Source organism: Eumetopias jubatus, unplaced genomic scaffold (genome assembly GCF_037043125.1).
Source record: "Eumetopias jubatus isolate StellerSeaLion01/CBP00866 unplaced genomic scaffold, mEumJub1_p1.0 scaffold_5, whole genome shotgun sequence".
NCBI classification, from domain to species: domain Eukaryota; kingdom Metazoa; phylum Chordata; class Mammalia; order Carnivora; family Otariidae; genus Eumetopias; species Eumetopias jubatus.
In genome coordinates, this window is record NW_028274811.1 from 2401996 (window position 1) to 2428482 (window position 26487).

Here is a 26487-nt window from a genome sequence, read left to right on the forward strand (position 1 = left end):
TTCCCATCTGTAAACATGGCGTGTCTCTCCATTTATTTAGGCCTTCTTTGACGTTACTCAACATTTCATAGTTTTCAACATAGAGATGCCACGTTTGCCAAATTTTCTTTTTTCCTTCTGGAGTTACTGCAAATGGAGTAGCTTGTTGAAATTTATTTTCTAATTGTTCATCACTACTACATAGATAATTTTTGTATGTTTGTTGTGACCTTGTTAAACTCCTAGTTTAGTTCTTAGTGTTCTAAGAGCACCTTTGTTGATTCCCTGGGATTTTCTAAGTGGACAATTGCATCATCTGAATGAAGACATTTTATTTCTTCCTTTCTAAACCTTTCTAAAGCCTTTCATTCCTTTTTCTTGCCTGATTGTGCTGGCAAGGATTTCCAGTACAAAGTTGAATAGGAGTGTCTGAGTGGACACATGGACTTGTTGCTGATCTTATTATCATTCAGTTGATTGCCATTAAGCATGATGTTAGTTGTGGGGTTTTGGTAGATGCTCTTTACTAGGTTGATTTCTCCTTTATTTCTAGTTTTCTGAGTTTTTATCATAAATGGATATTTAATTTTGTTATCCACCCCCAATCAGTTAATATGATTGTGTATTTTTTTCTCTTTCTTGTTCAGTTTGGATAATACATGTGATTCTACGAGTTCACTCTTTTCTCTGTCATCTCTATTCTGCTACTGAGTTCTTCCATTATTTTTTGGTAAATTTTGTTATTTTATTTTTCAGTTCTAAAATACCCACTTGGTTCCCTTTTTCTTTTTTTTTTTAACATTATCTGTTTTCCTCCTGAGAATTTTGAAGTTTCCATTCAAGAATGGTCATGCTTTTTGAAATACTATTGTAATACCTTCTTTATAATTCCAACATCTATGTTATCTTGGGATAGTGTCTGTTATCTTTTTCCTAAGAATGTTGGAATTTTCCTGATTTTTATATATTGTGCAATTCTGCATTATATCCTGGACATTTTGAATATTATGAGACTCTGGGTCCAGATCAGGGCTGAGTGTAGGCTTGCATACACAACTCTAGGAGACTACTTTTTCTCTCACCACCTGACATATTCCAGCTCCCAGGGGCTACTTCTTTTTCCTGGTCTTCCGGTTAAAAATCCAAGGCTTTGGGTTCTCTCTGCTCTCACTTCATGGATATATTTACCTCCAGGTCCAAGTAGCAGGAAAGTAGTGCCTCTGAACAGAGATAAGGGTTCCCCTCCCTCAAAGGTTTAGATGCCTGCTTAACCACTACTGTCCTTACCACAGGAATGTCTGGGAGTACCAGAGTGGTCTTACTTCAAATTCTGGTTTCCTTAAGTCTGTCTTCTACCATACTAGTCAGGGTTCTCAGATGGCTGCTCCATGCATTCTCTCTAGGGTTTTTATTTATATTTGGTGGGAGAGAAAGGTGGCAGGTGCATACTCCATTTAAACTGGAACAAGAACAGTTTAACTCAGTCGGTTAAGCATCCAACTCTTGATTTCAGTTCAGGTCTTGATCTTGGGGTCATGAGTTCAAGCCCCACATTGAAAAATAAAGTGGAACAAGAATGAACCAAAAGTTATTTTATTTCCAATGATTACATCCCCAGAAGATAAACTCTCAAATAGGAAATTTATGTGAGTACAAAGGAAAAATTCTTTTTTTTAATTTTTATTTATTTTTTAAAAGATTTTATTTATTTGACAGAGAGAGACACAGTAAGAGAAGGAACACAAGCAGGGGGAGTGGGAGAGGGAGAAGCAGGCTTCCCGCGGAGCAGGGAGCCCGACACGGGGCTCAATCACAGGACCCTGGGATCATGACCCGAGCCGAAGGCAGACGCTTAACCATCTGAGCCACCCAGGTGCTCCTAAAGGAAAAATTCTGACTGGAAGCTTCATCACATTATGCAATCACTTTTTGCCTCAATTTTTTATTAAAATTATAAGCATACAGAAAAATGTAAAGGATGACCAATGAACATCTCTATATCCTCCACAAAGTTGACTAATTTTTCACAACAGTTGACTAATTTTTTACATATTTATCTGAAAATGTGCTGCAGACACCATGACTTTTTAAACTTGAAAACTTTTACATGCATCTTCTAAGAATAAGGACATCATCCTAAATACCTCAAGACCACCATCACTTCTAGGAAAACTAAACATATGACATTATCTAAAACCCATTCCATCCTCATAGTTCCCCCAAGTACCCCCTCCCAAATGTCTTTTATAGTTGCTCTAATTTTTCTGAATCAGAAGCCAACTAAGGATCACAACTTGCTTATGACTCTTGAGTGCCTTAATCTAGAAGTCTCCTTTTTGTTCTACTATGTTGGCTTCTTGAAAAATCCAGACCAGTTGTCTTGTACAAAGTCTCAAACTCTGGGTTTGTCTATTTCCTCATCGTGGAATTTGACTTGTTGCTCTCTTGTCTTTCTTATGAATAGGAGCATAAATCTGGATAAGAGGTTTAATTAGATTTTCATTAAACACTCTTGGCAAGAATACATCACAGATGATCACGTGTGCTTCATACTGCATATCATCAGGAGCCACACAATGTCAGGTTGTCCCACCAGTAGTGAAACTCAGTTTGACAGCCAGATCTCTCCATTAGAAAGGTGTATCTTTTCTTTGCAATTGGTATTTGTGAACTTTGAGACCATATAATGTTCCTTAAATTTTTTTTCACCTAATGGGTTTATCATCCATTCAATTTACCTAGTTTAATCACATAAAGGGTTATAAAAGTGATTTTTCTAAATCTGTCATTCCATATACAGTTAAAAGATGGCATTCTTCGGATTAGTTTATAGAGAGCTTTCCTTTTTTTTCCACCATTTTTTTCATTATGGGCTCATTTTTACTTAGTATGTTATAACCAGTTACATTGACTGTTATTTTTGATGTTTAAATTATCTTAAATTTGACCAGTGAGAGCACCTTCAAGATGGCTCCCGTGTCCTTCTGACATTATCTTTTGAGTGCTTTGTCTTGAAGTGCTATCTTTTTTATCTGTTTCATAAAAAGATACCTCAGACACACTGAGGTCTTTTTAAAAGCTCATTTCCTTGTAAGTATACTTAAATATATAAAAAGATGTTTTCAAATGAGCTAAGGCAAGTCAAGAAACATGCTATGCTGAATGCCTGCATTTAATTCTAAAACCTTTCTCAGACAGAAGGTTCTAGCTACTTTTATTAGAACACTTTTTTAAATGATACCAATTGTGAAAGTGAGATATAAAATTGTGGGAAGTGCAATGTATGTTAAAAATATGGAAAATGTTTGGAAAGCCAATTTTAACTGATGACTAGAATGTTTAATAATAAAATATTCACATATCACTTTACACAAAAGAATTCCTAAAAGATGAATAACAAAAACAAACTAAAAGGCAATCTTATATGTGAAAACCCCAAAAGCATCACCATCTGGACCTAAGCTGAGTCTGAGGATTTATGTACAGTTATTATAAAAGCAGGTATAATTAGGGACATAGAAGAAAAAGAAAGAATGAGACTGTACGATTGCAGTTGGGGGAACCTGGTAAACATAGAAATAAAGCTGCTTAAATTACTGCAATTGTGCCTAACCAGTTTACAAAATAAACAGTGACTAGTACTCTTAGGACTTGAGGTTGGAAGCCAATGATTATAATTCGTATCTATAATTATCCTAGAAAACCAGAGCTGAAAACTTAGATTCTAGCCTTGACTCTGCCCAATAGGCCCAATTTTGTTAGTAAATGAAAATTCCTCCTGGCTCTAATAAGCTACCAGGTATACAGTCAGATTCTGCAAATACATACCCTTCTGCAACAGATGAGAGAGTATTTGCGCGACAGTCTCCCTTGCTTTCGTTCACTGCACCTTCTATAATACTATCCTAAGACTCTATTCAGTAGTGTCAAATCCTATCAAATTAAGAAATAATATAAGGAAAAGGAAAAGAGATTCCATTTGGGCAAAATTTTAATTTCCAAAACGAAATTCTAAATTAATTTTTTATTCATCAGAGACTTTTGGAAAAAATATACATATATTCTAAAGCTATGTGTGTATGTCTGTATGTCCTATGTCCACATACATTTATATATACAACCTGCCGCTGAGGCAGTTCATAAAAAGTGAGCTTCATTATTTCCACATGAAAATTTGAATTTAAAGAATTCCTTTTTACCTTGAGTTTCTCTTTACAGAAAAAAGCGTGTCCTATGCTTGCTTGCCATTTTAGCAAATACGGCCTCACGCTTATTCACATTAACTCAATGACTAATTTAAAAGAAAATTCATATCAAAGCTTGCTCTTAGAAAGGGAGTAAACTCTAATGAAACAAATAAAATGTATATGCCATTATTTTCATGTTTTTTTTGTTAGGCCTTTTATATTTTTTCTACGAATTAAACATTTTTTCTATGTTCTTAGAAACCTTATTAGCATTTAATGTTCTTAGAAATTTTGATAAATCAGTACTCTTCATAATCCTACTGATCAATTTCACCATGACTTAGTGGGAACTATCATATTTTCTCCAGAAGCAAAAAAAAAAACAAAAAAACAAAAAAACAAAAAAAAACAAACCCAAACATTTAATCTAATCCGGAGTCTGTGCCCTATTTATTATTCTTCGGTGAGGAGTCTTGAATTATTTGAGAGAAGAATTAAACTTCACCGGGCTTATCTGCTCTAAGAAATCTCTGATACTGAGTAAGGGAGGAGCTGTAGATAAAAGGCTTCCCATACTCCTTCCATTTATAGAGTTTTTCCTTCATGTGAACTTTCTTGTGTCTGCACAGGTTGGATCTGTAACTGTAGGCCTTCCCACACTCCATACACTTGTAGAGTTTCTCTCCGGTATGGATTCTCTCGTGTTCGGTGAGGAAAGAATATTGGCTGAAGGCCTTCCCACACTGATTGCACTGGTAGGGCTTCTCTCCAGTGTGAATTCTCTGGTGCCTGTACAGGTTGGATTTGCAACCAAAGGCTTTCCCACATTCTCCACAGGTATAGAGCTTTTCCCCGGTGTGAATTTTACGATGTTCATTGAAGGAGGAATACTGGTTGAAGGTTTTCCCACACTCGTTACATTGATAGGGTTTCTGGCCGGTATGAATTCGCTGGTGTTCGAGAAAGGTTGAGATGCGTGTGAAGGTTCTCCCGCATTCCAAGCACTTACACAGCTGCTCCCCAGTATGAAACCTCTGGTGTTCAGCCAGGGATGCAAACTGGCTGTAACGTTTCCCACACTCACTGCATTTATAGGGTTTCTCCCCTGTGTGGATTCTTTGGTGTCTATGAAGTTTTGCTCTACAATTGAAGGCCTTCTCACATTCAGCACATTTATAGAGTTTCTCACCGGTATGAATTCTCTGATGTACGGTGAGGGTTGAACACTGGCTGAAGGCTTTCCCACATTCCTTGCAGTGATAGGGTTTCTCTCCGGTGTGCACCCTCAGATGCTTGATCAGGGTCGAACTGCTGCTGAACGCTTTCTCACATTCATTACATTTGTAAGGTTTCTCTCCCGTATGGATTCTCTGATGGGCAAGAAGGGATGATCTGTGGCTAAAGGTTTTCCCACACTCATCACACCTGTAGGGTTTCTTGCCAGTATGAATTCTCTGGTGTTCAATCAGATGGAGACTCTGGGCAAAGCTTTTCCCACATTCGTGACAAATATGAGGTTTTTCTCCTGGATAAATCTGGAAGCATCTCATTAGGTCAAAATTCTGTCTAAACTCTTTCCCAAAGGTGTAATATACATTGGGTATCCTTTCTATAGGAACACTCTGCTGTGTAACAAGAATTGTATTTATAAGTAAGCCTTTCCCCAATTCAAGACTTGTCTGCTTTACATCTCCACTCACGGTTTTTCTGTGGGAGGCCACCATTTGCCTAAGAGGTTTCTTTTGTTGCTCCTGTTCTGTCCCGCTCTCAAATCCCAAAGTTTGTCCAAAATTGGTGTCCCAGAGACCACACTTAACGGACCTTTTCTTTATTATTCCCTGAGATGTTTCTTCTCTAGAAATGCCCTGCCTGGGAGGCAAGGCTTCCATTTCGGGCCGAGTCTTGAGACCTGGAATGAGTCAGAAGCATGAATGATGGCACCTCTAACGGGATAGACATGCATTGGTAGAACCCTAAAACTGGCAGTAGTCCATAAAAAAGAGCTCTGAAACCTCTTTTGATCTCAAATATGGTCTTGCCTCTGGGGAAAAAGAGAATGGGATGGAAAGAGAGGTGAAGAGGGGAAGGAGTAGTGTGGGAGAGTACAGTGGACAAATTAACACTGGAAACGGAAACACTGCAACTTGAGAGAAGTAAACACAGAGGCAAGAACTGGTTGAGCAGAAGGCATGAGGCTACAGAAAAATGTCGGCTCGTAAGCTCCAGTTGGATACCATGGGATACTTCAGTTAATCATTTTCTACTCTGTATATGGAGCAATGAAGCAGGTAACCTGCCTTTTTTTTTTTTTTGAAGTTTACTTATTTTTTTTTAGTAATGTCTACACCCAATGTGGGGCTCAAAATCACAACCCCAAGATCTAAAGTCACACGCTCCACCGACAGAGCCAGCCAGGTTTTCTCCTTTCTATTCACATGTGGCTTTTATTAGGTTTTTCCCCATGCTTTCACTGAAAGTCTATACACATTAATTTAAAAATCGCTGCAATGTTTTCCTTAAGTTTTGTGAATCTGTATGTGAATCTGACTTCATATCACAATCTGTGAAAAGAGGACGTTCAGCTTTTAAAACTTGCGGTGACCCTGAAGCAGGACTGTGTTGAGGATATCTGATCTAAATTCAAGATGCTGACTATAAAGAGGAGGAAAATACGGAATCAATCGGCCATGTGCAACAATCTATCCCTGGTGATTGGAGGAATAAGAGTTCTTCATACCACCCTGTCATCACTTTTCTCCTTCCTATTTGATCCCAAGGAGAAATAGATATATTTGTCTCTTCTAGTAAGCTGCAACCCAGAAGATTAACCTCCTTTGTAGGAATCTTTTTAGACTAATGAAAGTCTGCAAGAAATGTGGAGTCAGTATGCCCCAAGCCCCAAGCTCAGATCTAATGGTAAGTGAAAGGGTTTAGCTTGAGCTGATTCTAAGGAAGTGTGGGTTAAAATCTGGCTCTCTTTAATCAATCCATGATTGAAAATAGATTAAAACCAGGCCTTTGTAATGAGGTAATTGTTTGTACTTAAACAATAAAACAAAGTATAACTAGGTTATTTATATTAATAAAATCCATTGAGTTTTAGTAATAAAATATAATTTATTAAAATCAAATAGTAAGAGGAAGAAGACATACAGGCTATAAATCTATATAAAAATACAGATTTTTCTTCATGATGTTAATGGGAAACCCAGCAGTTTGGATTTTAAAGAATCAACCAGGGTACCTTCTCTCTTTTCATCCTTTGCCACAATATGGCATTCCCTGCCCATCCAGAAACTTACCAGTCTACTCTAATCTCATTTTTCTAAAGAAGTTTATCTAGTAAAGCCTAAATTAGCCATCTCTTTCTTAGAATTTCACAACGTTTTACTTATATATTCTAACATTTAACTAATATATATTTATATGAAACCTGAAAATAATTCAAGTATTTGTTCAAGGAGAACAGTGGATATGTCTTACAGTTATTTGTTAGTCCCCTACTGTGCACACAAGTACACAGGTACATTAATGCATGTACATTAATACATTAATTACATTAAAAAGATAATGCATGAATGGGCAGAAGAAGTTGGAAAAATTATGAAGGGCAGGTGACCTGAAAAATGAAAAGAGATTCTCTCCTCTCATGCTGGATTCCTGAAACCTAATCAGTCATTTATTGAACAAATAGTGAATAATCAGCAAGGATAACATGAAACAAACAAATGACTAGACAGGAATAGCATGTTTCCCCTTGGCATGAGAAGTCTTGAGTGTATAATTCAGGTCTGAGGTTCAGAGAACCAAGATACCAGCATTGACAGTATTAGCGGGGAGTGGTTTTATGAAGGAAGCTGGATAGTAAAGAGGGGATGGGTTTCAGCAGAACAAGAAAAGAGGACCCTGTGAGTCAGGACGCCTGATCAAAGTCATCTGGGGGGAAAGTAAACCTATTTAGGAGAGGGCTATTTACTAAGTTAGGAAATCTAGGAGCGCCTGGGTGGCTCAGTCATTAAGCGTCTGCCTTCGGCTCAGGTCATGGTCCCAGGGTCCTGGCGGGAAGCCTGCTTCTCCCTCTCCCTCTCCCCCTGCTTGTGTTCCCTCTCTCGCTGTCTCTCTCTCTGTCAAATAAATAAATAAAATCTTAAAAAAAAAAGAAGGAAATCCAGGTTGGAATTCATTAAAATTTTGATTCAACAGGATGAGGCCGAGCACCGGGTTCCTGAACAACAGGCCGAGGAACTCGAAGTATAAATACAGTTGTTGTACATTCTTCGGCAGGTAATAATAAGATGAAATGGTCATATTTGGGTTAAGTGGGCAGCTTGGACCAGCGCGAGGACAGAGTCGAAGCCGAGCAGTGAGGCAACTGCTGTAGTTTTTTTTTTTTTTTTTAAGATTTTGTTTATTATTTGACACAGAGAGAGAGCAAGCACACGCAGGGGGAGTGGCAGGCAGAGGAAGAGGGAGAAGCAGAATCCCCGCCGAGCAGGGAGCCCGATGTGGGACTCGATCCCAGGACCCTGGGATCATGACCTGAGCTGAAGGCAGACACTTAACGGACTGAGCCACCCAGTCGTCCCAGGCTGCACCGAGTTCTTAATTTTGAGCCTATCAGCACTGAGTTCATCATATAGGCAGCTCAATTAAATTCAAACACTCTTAGCTCAATGCAGGGTATTTGATGCCAGAGGCACAGAATTCAAAGAAAGACCTGGTCTCTTCCTTAAATATATACACTCCAGTTAGGAAAATAAATAATAACAAAGTAACTATAATTCCCTACAACAGATGCTGTCACGGATGCGTTCAAGGCATGGAAAAAGTGCCATATGAATGCGAGTGATTGAGAAATGAACAGTGACTGGGAAGTAGGAGAAATAAGGAAAACCGACAGGTCAGGGAGACAGGTGGGTCTTGCACCACAAGAGGGTTTCCGGGGGGACAAGATGGAGGTGGTGATCCAAGAAGGAATGACAGACAAACTTAATGAGTGTGCAGGTTTGGCGGGAACATGAGCTGGTGTGGAAGGGGTCACCAATTCCTGTAAAGCAACATGGAAACAGGCTATGAAGTAGGTTTAAGGTCACAGTAAGGAATGGGACGTGCCTCCGTGGATAACCAAGAAACAACAAAGTCTCCTAAGGCACAGGATTAATACACCTGAGTTTCGAAAAGATCGCTCTGTGGATGGTGCAGAGTGGGAGAGGAGAACAAAGCTCAGAGAGGGTGGGTAACTTTCCCATAGCGCAGACCACTTGCGAGCTGTGGCAGGCGTAATGTGAGCTTAGGAATGTCTAAACTCAAACCGTGATCTTAAGTTCTATCCTGTACTACTCACTAGCCTTTTGGAGAAAAATATATTTTAATAAAGGTGAAAAGTATTTGTGGAAAAAAAAGCCAATAAAGGCAAGAATCATAGATTAAAGGCCAAACCACAAAGACAGAAGCAAAATACTGCAAATCCATGTCACGAGGTGAACAGAAATGACAGAGGTGATCTAGGTTTCTGTCACTGCTCTTCAGCTCTCTGGCTCTGTGAGCAAAGTGTTTTACAACCTCCGATTATGCTGTTTCTTCTGATATAAAGAGCGGTATCTAAACTTGACTGTCTTCAAGTGATCCTTCAACTCCAATGACCTACAGTTTTAGGATCAAGACCAGTGAGGTTAGCCGGGGCTAGGAGTGTGCAAACTCCAGATCTCGGGGCCAACTCTAGCTCTGTTGCTGGAAGGCAGGCACACCTATCCACTTACCACTGTCTCTGGCTGCATTTGCATTACAAAAGGGGAGTTAAAGGGTTGCAGTAGAGACCCCATGGCCCCCAAGCCGAACTATTTACCATCTGGCCCGTTGTAGGACAAGCGTGCCAACCCCTGGTCTGGAAAGGCTACGGTGGTCAAGGAGAGCTGGTCAACTCTAACAGTGGGATGTGACAGCCCAGTCTTCAAGGAGATAAAAGGGAAATGTTGAGTTAAGAAATCAGAGACACGGGAGCATTGACAACACTCTGAAATATGTGGTTGGTGAGAGAAATTACAACGAATTCAAAACAAGACAGAAGGTGTAAAGTATTTAAAATCTGTCAGGCATGAACCCGTGTAAACGCAGATGGGAAGAAATACCATGAAGGCCAAGAGGCCAAGATGGCGGAAGGGAGTGGGCGAAGCCGCAGGAAAGGAAAAGAGGTAGAGAATGCGGGGAGTGTTAAGGAGGAGAAGAAAGAGGCCTACCTAAGGGCCTTCTTGATGCCAAGAAAACCGTTCCAAGCACAGAGCCTCTGGTCAGGAGGCCCTGGCTCAGAGTTTCCAGGAAGTTCTCCCAGCACTGCTTCCTCATGGCCAGCTCATGTATAAAAACCCCTGCACCCATTTCCCAGCCACTCACTCACCTAGACAGGCATCCCAAGGGAGTTCCCTGTCCACCACACAGGGATCTTCTCCTTCCTGCAACTGGCAGATCACCTTCGGCCTTGAGAACGGAATCCCTGCTCGTGAGGAAGGGAACGCGGGTTGAACAGGTGGCATGAAGGGCAACTCCAGAGCTCACAAAGCAGAACCCACAGTGCAGAGGGGGTAGCCTGGGGAGGCAGAACAGGTAGCACCGGCGCTTCTGAGGGGCCTGGGCTCTCAGGGGTTGGATCCGGAGGCGGGGCTCGGTTCAGAAATGAGGCGGGCCCCGGCTATGAATGCCTCTACCCTGGCAATCCTGTATGTTTCTCAGACTCTAAACGGGGACCCAGGGTTTGGAAGAGGAGGACACTGGTCAGGAGAGGGGGAGGTGGGAGGAAGGCAGAGGGAGAAGAGCACAGCGTGAAGGGTGGCCTGACATCAAAACACACACTTTCCACTCCACAGAGATTCATCCTTTCCCAGGGGCACAGCAGGAGAGAAGCTGTGGACTCTGAACCCCAAAGAGGTAGCTCCCCCGGCAGACTCTCCATCATGAGGAAAGGTCCTTACCCAGCGAGACGAGGGTGCCATAGTTCTCCAGCATCACCTCCCGGTACAGGGTTCTCTGCGCGGAATCCAGGCGCAGCCACTCGTCCTGGCTGAAGAACACGGCCACGTCCCTGAATGTCACAGACTCCTGCAACGGGAACCCACTCCTGCTCAGCGGGACCAACCTCACCACCACTAGGGAGGTGCGGGGCTGTGCGGGGATGGGTAGCAACTGATCCTGAAAATGTCCCAGGATGCCAGGTATTTCACATCGACTATTTATGTTACTTTGGGGACCACCCAGCAACTAGGTCACAAATATCTACTGAGAGCCCACTGGGAGCCATGTGCTGGGAGGGTAGCAGGGAAAAAGGCAAAGTCTCTGCCAACGGGTTTTTCAATTCCCTGCCTGGGACTTATCAGAGTAACTGAGCACATACATTCACCTCCCTCTCACTCAAAATCCAAATTAAATGAAAGGGGGAAAAAATCAGAATACACTTAGAGCAAATGCCAGAAAACTGTGGAAATGCCCTTAGCAGAACCGAAACAAAAAGGAATTTCTGAGCTGTAAAGCAAATGATAAGAATAATATTAGTTTATGTTTACTGGATACTTGTATGTTAGGGACTATGACGGGAGCTTTGTACACAGTATCTTCGCTGAGTTTCAGAGAAATCCTATTAAGAAGATATTATAAGTAAATCACTTTGCAGATGACGAAACAGCTCAGAAAGGTGACGTCACCTCCCAAGGTAACCCTGTTAGAAATTGGTGGAGATTGGAACTGAATTCAGGCAGACAGATGTCTAAGTTATACTGTCACATGGGTTTCCATGGTCTATGGAAACGAAAAGATCCAGAGGACCTGCAAGACTGTACAGGTGCCAAAGGGAACTGTGAGAAAAGGAAGTTCTTTCAAGAGAACCCCATTAAACCCCAAACTGTGAGAAAGCAGAGGTTGACCAGATGGCAACTCTTGTATGACAGAGCTGAAACTCACGAAAAATGATACATTTTGACCTTGTGATTCTACTTTTAGAATTCAACTACAAGAAATCCTCACACAACTGGGTAGGGATATTTGTTCAAGGATGTTCACCGGAACTTTACTGATAAGCCAACAGTTGAGGTAGGCTGAGTAATGAAACTGTGAACACTATATATATGACTAAAAGGACTCTGGGGGCACCTGAGTGGCTCAGTTCCTTAAGTGTCTGACTCTCAATCTCAGTTCAGGTCAGGATCTCAGGGTCGTTGACATCAAGCCCCACGTCGGGGCTCTGTGCTGAGCAGGGAGTCTCCTTAAGAGTCTCTCTCTCCCTCTGCCCATCCACCGCCCCACCCTCTGCTTATGCTTTGTTTTTTTCTTAAAAAAAATTTTTTTTTAATAAAAAAAGGACTCTGAAGATGTTTTTTTTTCAGTAGGTTCCACGCCTAGTGTGGAGCCCGATGTGGGGCTTAAACTCACGACCCTGAGATCATGACCTGAGCTGAGATCAAAAGTCGGATGCTTAACCAACTGGGCCACCCAGGCTCCCCTTAAGGATTTTGAGATGGGAAGAGCCTGGATTATTATCCAGGTGGATCCAGTGTAATCACAGTGATCCCTGTTAGGACCCAAGAGGAGTCACAGTCAGAAGAGGACAAGGTGGAGACATGAGGACAGAAACAGACTGAAGTCATGCACTTTGAAGACGGCTGAAAGGGCCCCAAGACAAGGCACGCAGGCTGCCACCCGAAGGTGCAAACAAGGCCTGGAAACAGATTTCCCCTGAGAGCTTCCAGAAAGAGCCAGCCCTGATAAGAACTTGACCTTAAGCCAGCGAAACCAATTTCAGCCTTTGGACATCCAGAACTGCAGGAGAAGAAATTTATGTAGTTTTAAGACACTGTGTTTCTGGCAATTTGTTACAAGAGCAATAGGAAACTAATAATACAATGGTGAAAAATTGAAGACCGCCTACAAATCTATCAACAGGGGAATGGGTAAGCAAATTATAGGACACTGATTCCATGAAATGTTTTATATATAACACCATTAAATAGAATGAGGTAGATCTGTATGGCTGACCTTGGAATTTGACCTTGACACACTGTTGATTCATATGAAAAATCGAGCTGCAAAACAATCCGTATTTGTTGAAAAATTTTTTACCTATCTACCTTCTATACAGATACATTTGGAAGAATACAACAAGCCGTCCACCCTCATTATTCTTTCATGTTTGTGGAGGGACAGAAGAGCAATCTTTTATTACTTTGTACCCTTACATTGTTTAACAGGGTGTGTGTGTTTGTTTTGAAATTTTCTCGATTCCATTTTCACTTGTGTATTGAGTTTTCAACTCCACCTCTTTGCGTTTGTAGTGGTTGCTCTGAGAATTATAATATACATTCTTAGTTCTTTGTGGTCTAGTTAGAGCTAACACTTGATTTCACACAGAATGCAAGAACCTGCGAGTATATGGGAATGTCTACCACCCCTTCCTCATGCTGTCCCTGTTAGAAAGATGCTTCCGGTTCAGACAGTTGACAGGACTCACCAGACCTCACCAGGTGTGCTCACGGGAGGCAGTGGGTACGATGCAACAAGATAGAGAGTGCACTGAGGCCCTGGAGGACCGAGAGATGTTCCACGAATCTCCCCTTATTTGCACACACGGATGAGGCTGTGTCCTTGGACTATATGATAAGAGTTCAAAGGCGAAACTGTGAGCAGGGGCCTTTTGTGTATCAAGCAAGGCTTGTCAAACCATGTAGGCCAGCTGCCAACCGTCAGTGAAGAAGATGACCCTGAGGGTAGCCAGGGGCATTGGGATCTTAAACAGTACATCCACTGCCTTTATCGTGCCCAGGGGTCAAAAATCAGCCATCCGGGCATCCCCAGAGATAAAGATAGAGCTTTTCCAGTCCAGACACAAATGAACTCTAGATCCACGGCTGTCATATGCACTATATTCACCTACATTGTAAACTCCATCATTCAGTATAGTTTTGCTCTAAACAATCGTAGACATTTTAAAGAAACTGAGAGGAAAAAGTATTTCTATATTTATATTTATAGCCTCCATTTCTAATGCTCTTCACTTGCTTGCCAACATGAGAATTCCCATCTGGTATTATTTCCTTTCAGCCTGAAGAACTTCCTTCTGTCTTCATTCTTAAAGACTACCTTTGTTGGTTATAGAATTCTGGGTTGACAGTTTCTTTCTTTCATATAAAATGTTATTCTATCGTTTCAAATGAGAAGCCAATGGGCATTCAGACGCTGATGCTCTGTATTTTGTATAGCATCTTTATTCTGTCTGCTTTCAAATCTTTGGTTTTCAGTAAATTAGTGGTCAAAAACAAAACAAAACAAAACAAAACAAAACAAAACAAAACACTGGCTCTGGGTTGCAAAGACCCTCCTCTCCAGCTTCCCTTAGCTACAACCAAGACTGTCTCTCCAGCTCAGACAGTGAAGAGTCCTCCCTCTCGGCAGAGGGCAGCCCAGTCATCGCTGGATATTGCTTTGCACTGTGTTTGCTGCTCTTTACATTCTGGTTTTCTGAAACACCCATCTCCTTGTAATTCGAGAATCAAAGCAAAGCCTAGCCTAGTGGGCAAGAGGCATACCAAATTTGGCAGGTCCTAAAATAAAGCTGTTGCTGCTTATGATGATAATAACAATCGTAGGAGCCAGTATTTACTGAGAATTAACATGCACTGGTCTCAGCATTTTACATATACTTTCTCGGAGTGTAATGTTAACTGTATAGATGACCTTGTCTGGGGTCAAGGCTAGCTGTGAGACCTTGGTCAAGTTATTTGCTTCTCCATGCCTCAGCTTCCTCACTTGTAAAATGTAAAAAAAAAAAAAGTAAAAGACAATGTAAAATTAACAGTCCCCTTGAACGAATCAAACAAGGTACGCGTATTATTAATCTCATTTACAAATGAGGAAATGAGGCACACTGAAAATGACTTGCCAAGGTCACATCCCTAAGCCTGGATGTGAACTTAGGAACTGAGGGTCCACATTTATAACCTGTAGGCCACCACTACTTTTGGGGAAAGCGGCCAATGAAAACAGAGGCTTTGGGGATGGCAGGATGGAAAATCCATGGAAGGAACAGGAGCTGGTGTTGGGGAGAAGCTGTGATCTCCATGTGGAAATATTCCCTAAAAGTTTGGGAATGACAGACTGTGTCTTTAAGGGAAAGCTCCGGCCTGAGGACAGAGATTTGGGAAAGATCTTCAGAAGGTTAAGGTAATGAAAAAGAATGTCAAAAGGGCAAAGAGCAAGAAGGGCCCAGGAGGGGGGACAGGGGGGCAAGAATCAGAGGAGACAAAGACATCAGTCGGGTCCAGAATGGGGACACGTGGACAGTGTGCCATCCTAGCAACCCCCAGCCCTCTGTCCTCCCCAGTGCCGGCCTCAGGGCCCAAGTGTAGCTGGACTCCTTCTGGGATGCCCACCACCAGCAGCTCTGGCCTTCAGTGTCAGCTCGAAATGACCCCGCAACCAGGATCTTTTCCTGCTCTTCTTGGATGTTGAATCATTTCCTAAGGTCAGTGCCATGAACTCCCCGGAGACAGAAATATCGCCTTTCCTCTTTGTGACTCCGGTGCCCTTGCAGAGCATCCTGTGCACAGTTGGTGCTCGATAAATGTTCGCTGAGGGTGTCTTTGCTCCTTCCATGTCTTTGTCCCAAGCGAGACTATATCTCCTGTGAAGACAAAGACTGCCTAATACCTGATACTCCACACCAAGCATTTACTCTAGCCAGAAGCATATATTTAGGGCTGACTCAATCTTGGGTCATAAAGTGAGGTTAGGGTGAATTAAGAGCAACCTGGAAACAGAGGCGGCACATTCCTCAGCACTCCCTCCCTGCATCCTGGGGAAAACTTACAAAGCTCTGGATTCCCCAGTTTTTCTTGGAGAGAAAATTACCCAAAGAATGGAAATACATCCACCATCCCTAAGCCCAAAAAGCAATTTATGAAGAAGACAAACTTCACTTACTGTCACCTTCGTGGGCAGCAAATCCACGGCCATTCTTTCCTTGTCGGTTTTCCTAGCAAGGGAGTGCAGACTGCTGACAAGGTAGGTCTGGAGAGGAAAAGGTGTCATGAGGAACTCTGGTGTCAAGGGATGGCTTGGAGAGAGCAAGTTCCAACCACCCATAATGTCTACAGGGTCCCAACGAACCAACAGCACATAAACCACGCAGACCAAAAAAAAAAAAAATGCGTGCTTACAAAGCCAATGAAGCTCTAAGACAATTCGCCCATCTCCGTCTCCTTGTATTAATGATGTTCTAATTGCTATAAAGTCACCTAAGGTCTTCTAGCTGTGACTCCACAAACTGCGACTCACCCCTAGATACCTGGAGGCCTTAGGGAAGCTTTAAAGGGTACACGCTGTAAAACCCACAATGAACATGAATTTTCCCAGCTGCCACTTTCCAACACAGGCAGCCAATCCTAGGTCGGCCTGCCCCACCTAGCCCCTTCCCCAAGAAATCACGCTACAGGCGCTTGCCCATATTTGCCTTGTCTCTCTGCCTAAAGACCCACCCAGGTGCTTTCCCTGAGTGGCCCCTGCCTGGAGTGCTGCATGGGTCCTCCATATAACACAACCTGCAAACCTTCCTCCTCCAGCCCCCGCCCCCGTGTCCGGCCAGACCTTACCGCACCCACCGGAACGTGGTTAAAACACTCCCTCTCGCACAGATGCACACCAGACTGTTGCTCGGCGGACCCTCTTAAACACACATCCCACAGGGGTCGCCACCGAGAGCACCCACAGCGGAAAACAGCCCTCCTTCTCACACACAAACCGCAGCTGGGAGGACACGGGAGGAGGGCGCCTGGAGCAGCCAGACCAGTGTCAGAGGGGGGCCCGGCCACAGCTGCCTGCCCTGGCCACCTGGCTTTGCCGAGGGCTCTTCGGGGAGCAGCACCTGGCGTGAGAGCTTGGCTAGCTGAGTGTGGGGTGTCATCTGGGGCTGGGGCGCCTCAGCCAGGTGGGGGAAGCTGCTGGAGGAGTAACCATAGACACTCCGTGATGCATACCTCCTCCACACCAGAATCGGGGGTGCTTTGCATGTATTGTTTCTAAACCTCACGAGGACCCTAAAAAGTATTGCTACCCCATTTTACAGATGCGAGGGAGGCTGAGAACTTAGGGAGTCGGACCGACCTGCCAAGAAACAAAAAATGTGAAGTAACGGGCAGGAACGGAATCCTTGTTCCGGTCCAGGGCCCTCGCTAAATGTGGCAAATTACCTGGCCGCTCTGCCCCAATTTCTCCGTCTGTAAAATGGGGGCAGTGTGCAGCCACCTTACAGGGCATAAATCCCGAAAGATGAAATGAGTTAATTCATCCAAGGCGCTAGCCCTCTGCCGGGGACACCGAGTGCTCGGCGGGCACGAGCTATTGTTTTCCCATCACAAAGAAGTCTCCCAGCAGACAGGCCCCCACCGACCCCCCGCCCGCAGCAGTCCCGGCACGCCCCAGCTCACCTGGCCGGGCGCTCCCTCCCCGCGCGTCTCCCGCCGACCTGCGACGCCCCCAACGCGCGGTCGCCCGGGCCGCAGGGACCGGCCCCTGACCCACGGGCCGCGCCGCGTCTCCCGGAGCCCGCGCGCGGCCCCGCCCGGCTCCGCGCTCCCCACCCAAGCCGAGACAGGCGCTGGCTCCACCGCCGGTGGGAAGAGGCCCCCGGGAGGTCTCCGCCCCAGGCAGGCCGCCCCAATGCAGCCGGGGCCACCAGCGCCACCGGCCCCAGAAAGGCCGGGGAGCAGTCCCGCAACCCCGCGAGCCCCAGGACTACCACTCCCGGCATGCCTCGGCCGCGCGCGGACTACATTTCCCAAAAGGCGGCTGGGCGACCCCCGGGAGATGGCCGCTCCCTGCCCCCGCGAGCTCACGGGACCCGCTGCCCGTCCCCGCGAGGTCCGCGGTAACGCGAGGGCGCGCGCGAGCCGAGTAAGGCGGGTGGTCTCCTGCGAGTGCCGGCTGCCTGCATCCGCCCGGGGGCTTGTTGGGCTAGGCAGGCAAGGTGATCTGCAAAAACAAAACCTGAATTTAGATGCCTTTAGGGGAATCCGTGCGCCACGGCCCCCCACCAGCTAGTTGTGATTATTTGTATTTCAGTGCGTACCATACCCATAAGACATGCATAGGTACAGTTTAAGCAAGAAACCAATACCCACAGACCCAACACTTTGCTTAAAAAAAAAAAAAAAAAAAAAGATATTTGACCAGAATTTCTGAAGCCCTGTCCACAATGCTCCCCTGTCATTTGTCTAAATTGTGCTAAGCATTTGACTTGCTTAGCTTGATGGTATTGTATTCCACAGTAGGTGTGGCTTTCTTTTTTTTAAGGTTTTTGATCTTTATATAAATGGAATCTGCTGTATGTTCTCCTGTGACATGCTCAACATGAACGATGTTTGAAAAAAAAAATCAACTATGTTTTAAAGATCTTATTGGCTTTATTCAGTGATTCATGAACCAGGTAGATTCATGAACCTACCCATCTAGCAGGTAGGAAGGAGCTCCAAGAAGTACTACATGCAAGCCTCTTATAGGCAGAAGGGAGCAGGAACAAGGAAGTTATACTTGGCAAGAAGTGGATTGGTTATTACAAGGTTAGTTTCCCTACAGAAGATGGCAAAGATTTATCAGCCAGATTGCTTAACTAATGATGATCACGGGGCTCCTGGTTGGCTGGTTTAAGATTCCATTTCTGGAAGAGCTGAAACTCTAAGTAAGTCTTTGTTTGGTGAAGGGGCAATTTGGCCTGAGAGATCCCTTTTTTGAGCCTGTTATCTTTAACAACTTTTAGATTCGCCTATCTTGATACATTCAAAGTTCATTCATTATCACTGCTGCATAAGATTCCATTATTCATTCATTCAAGAACAACAAAATATTCAACACCTCTCTTGCTCCTGGCATTGTTCTAGATGTTAGAAATACACCAGTTGAACAAAACTCTCAAAACCTCTGCATCTGTGCAGCTTAAATTCTCTGGGAGGGGAGAGAAGAAAGATGATAAACAAGTATGTTTTTAGTAGTGATGGGCACTAATAAGGACAAGAAAGGGGGAACAGCAACTCTGGGAGGGGGTACCGCAATGTTATACAAAGTGGTTAAGAAACGTCTGACTGAGAAGGTGACATTGAAGAAAGATCTGCAAAGATGAAGAGTGAGCCCGGTGGAGGATCTGTGGGAAGGCTTTCCGGCAGGCTGAAAAGCAGATGCCCGGAGGTGGGGGCACACCCGGCCTGTTGAAGACACATTAATACCGTTGCCGAAGCAGAAAGAAGGCAGAAAGAAGTATGTGCGAGATCAGAGGCAAGAGGACTAGAATGTGCAGGCTCTTATTGGTCACCGTCACTGGATCTTACTCTGAAAGAGAATGCTCTGAGCAGTGGAGATGTAGGAGTAGGCAGTTACCTAGGTGTTAATAGGATGCTGGAGGCCAGCAAACGGGGACTCAGGGTCAGCTACGGGGGGGGGGGGGGGGGGGGGGCGGAGTTAGAAACCTGTCCTGACAGCGCTCCCAAAACAAAGCCACAAAAAGCCGGATCAAGCCAGACAGGCCCAAGACAAAGAAGGCTGGAGACCCTGATCAGGTAAGGGAGAAAAGGCGGGAAGCCCCTCCCCAAGTAATATATATTCCACTCCCTAGCTAAGAACTGTCAGTAAAAGATGTAGAGACCCGAACCCAGCTTCCCCTTGAGCTCATCTGTTCCCACGACTGGAGAGCATACTCTCACTTGAATAAGATTTCCCACTTAACACCGCTCAACCGTGTGTCCCATCTCTCCTTGAATGCCTTCTTGCGACAAGACCAAGAGCCTCCCGCAGCATCCCAGGGATGGGCGGGACAGAGGCCTCAGAGCCCCAGGGTCTCCCCTGTCCCGCCTCTGATGTCCATTTCTAAGTGATCACTCTGACAGCTGTGCTGAGCGTTAACCGAAGGGTCAAAGGAAGCAGCCGAGAGACTGGGACTAGTTAGACATCCATGGCCGTAAATTCTGAGAAGACAGCAGTAGTTATAACTGCTTTGGACAGAGTAGTTATAAGTGGTTGGAAAAGCTCAAAACTCAAAATATGGAAAAGATGAGGATGTTAAGAACATTTCAAATATAATGTTTTTCAACTATTAAGTATATCTTTTTAAATAGTCCTGGCAATAGTGTTTTTAAAAATACTCTTTATGCCCCATTTTTCTGATGGTAAAAATCAAGAATTAACTTTTCCTTTGACTTCCTTTATTATACATTAAGCCAAACGCAAATTTATTCTACTTTGTCCCATTTAAAATGTTTACAGTATGAGCTAATAGGCCATGACCACCAGTATCCAATTTTAATACTTCCATATTCCACTTTCTCAGCTACGAATTTTGGCAATTTCCTCGACTTTTATCATCTATATTTATTTATAAGTAAATCTATTTTAACCTTTTTCTTTAAGATTATTTATTTACTTATTTGAGAGAGAGAATGAGATAGAGAGAGAGAGCATGGGGGGGGGAGGGTCAGAGGGAGAAGCAGACTCCCTGCCGAGCAGGGAGCCCGATGTGGGACTCGATCCCGGGACTCCAGGATCATGACCTGAGCCGAAGGCAGTCGCCTAACCAACTGAGCCACCCAGGCGCCCTAACCTTTTTCTTTTGTTCACGTCTGTGACCACTTCCTTAGGTTTCTCTTTGGGTCTTGGTATTTCTGTTCCTTTTTCACATTCTCACAACTGGTTTATATCAGTGCCCTCCCAGTAATTCCACAGCCTCCTGTACTTGGTCTTCTGAAGAAACCTGAGGCCGATTTGAACTTCTTCTTCCCTTGCAGGTAACTTTCATTTCTCTACTTTGACTTCTATATAAATCTCACCTCCTCAACCCCAGTTTCCTTTAAGTATTTCTATTTTTCCCCCCTGTATCTAGCAACTGGTTTTTCCATTGTTTTTGTCTTGGACACACACAAAAAAGGGAAAGTCTCAGTTCTGGGTTTTTTTTTTTTTTCCTGCTTTCTTCATTAACATCTTCATTAACATAACATTATTCTTGAAGTCTGGCTTTCATATCTCTGATAATCTCACTCTGCCATTCTGTGTCTTTTCCTCTATTTTCTGAGAGGATTCTTCAAATTTACCTCCAAGCTTACAGAATCCAATTTATAAAGTGTTATTTTCCCACTGTTTCTAATGTAGTTTATTCTTAAAAAAAAAAAAAAAAAAGCCCACGTGGAGCACCAGGATGGCTCAGTTGGTTAAGCACCGGACTCTTGATTTCGGCTCAGGTCATGATCTCAGGGTCGTAAGATCAAGCCCTGCGTTGGGCTCTGTGCTCAGTACAGAGTCTGCTTGAGATTCTCTCTCCCTTGCTCTCTCTCAAATAAAATTTTTTTTAAATAAAAATTTTAAATGGCCATGTATTTGAAAAAAAAATGTCTACACTACCTAGCGCACCCTTGAGGTAGTACAAAACCCACTGTCCCAATGCAGCAGGCTCCATGGAGCCCGTGTGGCGGAGAAGCACTGGAGATGCACTAGTCTTCTTCCCTCCCATCCTCCCTTCCTTCTTGCCAGCCTTCCTCCTTTCTCTTTACAGTGAGGAAACAAAAACAAAAACAAAATGATAGGAAAAGGAGAAATAGGAATTGCTCCTCCTGTTCAAGATTACAAAGGCTAAAGTGAAGTATATGCAGTGTTTAAAATTGCATGACGGGGGCGCCTGGGTGGCTCAGTCATTAAGCATCTGCCTTCGGCTCAGGTCATGATCCCAGGGCCCTGGGATTGAGCCCCGCATCAGGCTCCCTGCTCAGTGGGGAGCCTGCTTCTCCCTCTCCCACTCCCCTGCTTGTGTTCCCTCTCTCGCTGTGTCTCTCCCTGTAAAATAAATAAATAAAATCTTTAAAAATAAATAAATAAATAAAATTGCATGACAGCACCGCTTCAACCTTCCTCTCTCCAGCAGTGGATGATCTAAATGACGCCCATCCCTGTACAATGTGGAATGGAGGCTGATGGAGCAGCTGGATCTGGGGGACACTGGGTATATTGTGGAAAATGCCACCCACATCCTACTGTGAACCTGAATGTTCTCATAGAAACATGCCATAAAGTATTCACATCTTCTTGCCCTATATAAACTCCCTTAGAAGTCTGAAGTGTATTATAACATTCAAGAGGGATTGCAAACATTTGTTTAGGAAAAAGAACCCAAATGACCTAAGCGAAGAGGTGCGTGGGCAGGATGGTGTTGGAATAGAGTGGCCCAACGGGTAATTCCATCCGGGTCTTTCCATTACAACACTATAAATTTATGGAGTAATGAAAACGTTTACAATTTTTTTATTGTATACGATTTGCTTAAAAGAAATTGAAATCTTGCCAGCTTGTTTTCTTTTGCTCGTACCTTTTTTTTTAAGTAGGTTCCACTCCTAACATGAGACTCGAACTCATGACCTTGAGATCAAGAGTTGCATGCTCTTCAAACTGAGCCCGCCAGGCGCCCCTTGCCGATGTCTTTCCACTGAAACAGAGCTCACAAAGCAACCGCTGATGATCACAGAGCAGCTTTTAGACCTCTTGCCACAGGCGTGGGACAAGGGTTTGTTCTGTCTTGGGCACAATGAAGTTCTTGGGTATGGCACACAGTAGGCACTTAAAGATAGAAGTAAAAATGGGGTAGACATGATGTGTAGTTGTTTGAGAAGATAACCAAAATGTTTCTTCGGGTAGGTGAGGTGGTGATGGTGGTATAAGCCTGAAACTCCCAACATATCCTTTGGAAAAAACAACAAAGGATATGACAGAGGAAAGAGGCAGCAGTGTTCCTAAAATGGATATAAAACCACCATCAGGAAGAGAAAGTACGCTCTATGCGTGAAAATATGCAAAACTGTACAGGTGTGGAACAGAAGGGAACGTAAGTGCTTCAAAGTACATGCAGCATCGAAGCAGCTCCTGTAACTCGGCAACAGAACAGCCCATTCCAATCCTGGGCAAAGGATTTGAACAGACATTTCTCAACAAAAAGATATAAAATGACCAAAAAGCACATAAAAGAAATGTTCAACATCAGTAGTCATCAGGGCAATGCAAATCATGACCAGAATGAGACACCACTTCACACCTGTGTGTGTGACTATTAACGCAAGCCAGAAAATACCAAGCATTGGCAGAGATGTAGAACCACCCACATTGGAAATGGATCCTTTGCACACTGCTGATGGGAATGTAAAATGGTGCAGCCATGGTGGCAAAGGGTTTGGCTATAATATCCACTCCTCATATGACTCCACAATCCCACTCTTAAGTGTTTACCCAAGAGAAATGTCCACACAAACACTTGTATGCAAATGTCCGTGGCAGCATTGTTCACGATTGCCAAAATGTGCAAACGATCCAAATGTCCATTACCACATTAATGGTTAAATAAAATGTGGTGGATATTTGCCATGGAACATTACTCGGCCTTAAAAAGGAAGGAAATCCTGACACCTGCTATAATGTGGATGAACCTTGAAGACATCATGCTAAGTGAAATCAGCCAGACACAAAAGGACAAATATTATGTGATTCCACTTACGTCAGGAATCTAAAATAGGCAAATTCAGAGAGGCAGCAAGTAGAATAAGAGGTGACCGGGGCTGGCAGCCGGGGAAATGGGACATTACTGCCTAATGGGTGCAGAGCTTCTATTTGAGATGATGAAAAGTTCTGGAAACAGATTGTGGTGATGGTTGCAAAACATATCCTCAATACCGCTAAATTGTACACAAAAAAAATGGTTATAATGGTAAGTCTTGTGTATATATTTTATTGCAGTTAAAAAAAATACATGCAGGAGGTAAGGAGACATCCATGGGAAGGTAATGCTTTACGGGGAGAATCTTGTTAATGGAAAGATAGAGATGTGGAAACCATGTGTCAAGGGGGAAAGTAGCAAGAGGAGGAAAGAGAAGATCCTGAAAGAGAAAAAAAATCCCCCAAAATGTTTTTGATCCCACAATTTCTCCTCCACCCCCAAATCATCTAATCAAGAAATCATATTTTACTACACAGACAGAAGTAGGTGTACGTGACTGACAGATTTTGGATACGGACTCAAGCTTGTGACAGAAAGGACCAGAAATGAGCTTGCAGGGGCTCTCGAGGCCAAGTCTGGGACAATTTCAGCATCAACATACACAACGATATTAGCAGATTACAGTCCACTGACTAAAATAAGAAACCATGCTTCCAGTCATAAGAACAGAAAACACTTCCCTAAAGTGGAAAGCCAATTAATAAGAGTATAAGAAATGACAGAATTATGAGATCTCCATGTGGAAACCATTGTGATGATAATCAAGATGCTAAAACTGGTGGAGGTGAGTTTGTCTAGTACAGATACACAGGCACGCACTCATCAGATCACGTCTCAAGATACTAATGAATGCGAAGAGAAAAACCGTGACTTTAGAGTGGGAGGCCAGGCAGACACCACCTCAACCAAGGTAAAGCTGAAATTACCAACATCACAAGGCTCCCAATGTGATAAGACCATGAACTGAGAATACAATATTGCTTTGGTGGTTTTCTTACCAAAAAAGCACAGCATAAACCTAACTATATGGAAAACACTGGACAACGCCAATGGAGGGACAGTCTAGAAAAAAAAATGGCCTATTCGTTTCACAGAACTCTTCATGAGAAAACAGCTTTGGTAATGCAACAGCCAACAAGAGAAGGGCCGAACCCACCTGAAAAGGTGGACATTTTAAATAATAATTTAATTACTATGAACACCATAAATTCAATGTATCAGGCATGTCAATCATATCACAAAAGGTAAAGCATATTCTTTTTCAGGTTGTTTTGAAAATGGCCTATGAGGAAGCTATAAAAATGGACAGTATTCTCTTCTGCCTAGATTCTGAACAAGCCTCTGAGAATAAGAGAAACCAGGCAAGGCGAATATGTTCACAACTCAATGATGAGTCTTTCTTTGCCTAGTCCTCTTATGCACATGTTTTTAGTTTAGTTTGTTTCCTGACTCAGGGTAGGAACCAATCTCTCTTCTTCTGGTGATCTAGGGAGATGAATGAGAAGGGAAAGTATACACAGGAAAGGGAGGTGTTGATAGTTTTCTTAAGGAGACATGTTTAAATTCAACAGTGGCCTGAAGAATGTTATAACCTTGGGGGCACAGTTGGCTGAGCACCTGACTCTGGGTTTCGGCTCAGGTCATGATCTCAGGGGATTGAGCCTTGAGTCTGGCTCCACGCTGAGCATGGAGTCTGCTTGAGATTCTCTCTCCCTCTCCCTCTGCCCCCTGCTGCTCTCTCACTCCCTTCTAAAAAAAAAAAAAATGCTATGACCTTGAAATGGCCCTTGGATACAACCTCTTAAACTTGATGTGCACTTCACCTAGGGTGATCAGGCAGTAAGATCTGTTTTATCCTACCTCAAATGATCCAGTTTAGAGTTGGGCCAAAAAACTCTATAATCATTTTTACTGATATACACACACAGTAGGAATACTGATCCTCATTCTGGCTGGCCTGGGCAACCTCTTCCTGAGAAGGCAGGGTCTCTCAGGCATCAGGCAAGCTGAGGAACCCCGGGCTCCTCCCCAGGTCACTTTCTTGCCTCACAGCCAGAGGTAATCACCAACCTGAATTGTGTGGTCGTATGGTAGCTAGTCTCCAAATATGGTCCCCATGACGAACCACGACCCTGGTATTCACACCCTGGTTACCACCTTCTCCCCTTGAAATCTGGACATCTATAAATCATTTTTCACCAAGAGAATACAGAACTGATGTCATGTGGCTTCCAAAGCAGAGTTCTAAGATCTACACGTTCAATGTAGATCTTCTAGGATGCTGGCTCTTGGGACACTGCCTCTCAGGAACCAGCCACCCTTCTGTGTGAAGCCCAACCAGGCTCTCAGCAGCGGCCATCACTGGGTGCCCGCCACCCTGGACACCAAGCTCAGAGGAGCGGCAGCTGCCCACTGCAAATGCATTAGAGACGCCAAGTACGAATTCCCCAACTGAACCCAAATATGCAACCAACGGCATTAATAAATTGTTGCTTTAAGCCACTAAACTTGGGGATGAGTTGTTACACAGGAAGGGATACCTAGACTATCTTGTCATTCAACCACTTGCTATTTTTAGTATCTTACCACATGTATAAATCACTTAGAATCAATTTAATATTGCAGAACATCTTATACCATATGTTGTTTCCTCTGACTTTTGAAAAGTCAACAGGCTTTGAAATTCATCTGTGTTTGCTTATAGCTTTGGTTCATTCTCCCTGCTGCTCTACATTGTTAACATTCCAAAATTCTCCATTTTCCTATTAACATTCA

The 26487-nt window shown here is 43.6% G+C and overlaps 1 protein-coding gene across 3 annotated transcripts; it reads right to left on the minus strand.

Annotated features, from left to right (window-relative positions):
- Positions 1-1696: 1696 nt before the first annotated feature.
- ZNF354C (zinc finger protein 354C) lies at positions 1697-17706 on the minus strand. 3 transcript variants are annotated; one of them, XM_088023209.1, is made up of 5 exons: positions 17627-17706; positions 16125-16211; positions 11132-11258; positions 10561-10656; positions 1697-6075 (listed from the first exon to the last, which is right to left on the minus strand). In XM_088023209.1, the coding sequence occupies exons 2-5, from the start codon at positions 16155-16157 to the stop codon at positions 4661-4663; spliced, it is 1671 nt and encodes a 556-aa protein (XP_087879335.1). In that variant the 5' UTR covers positions 16158-16211; positions 17627-17706; the 3' UTR covers positions 1697-4660. The 3 variants fall into 3 exon arrangements, with proteins under 3 accessions (XP_087879335.1, XP_087879334.1, XP_087879336.1); XM_088023208.1 differs by having other exon boundaries at positions 10561-10659; XM_088023210.1 differs by lacking the exon at positions 17627-17706 and adding an exon at positions 15575-15825 and having other exon boundaries at positions 10561-10659; positions 16125-16213.
- Between the last annotated feature and the right edge of the window lie 8781 nt (positions 17707-26487).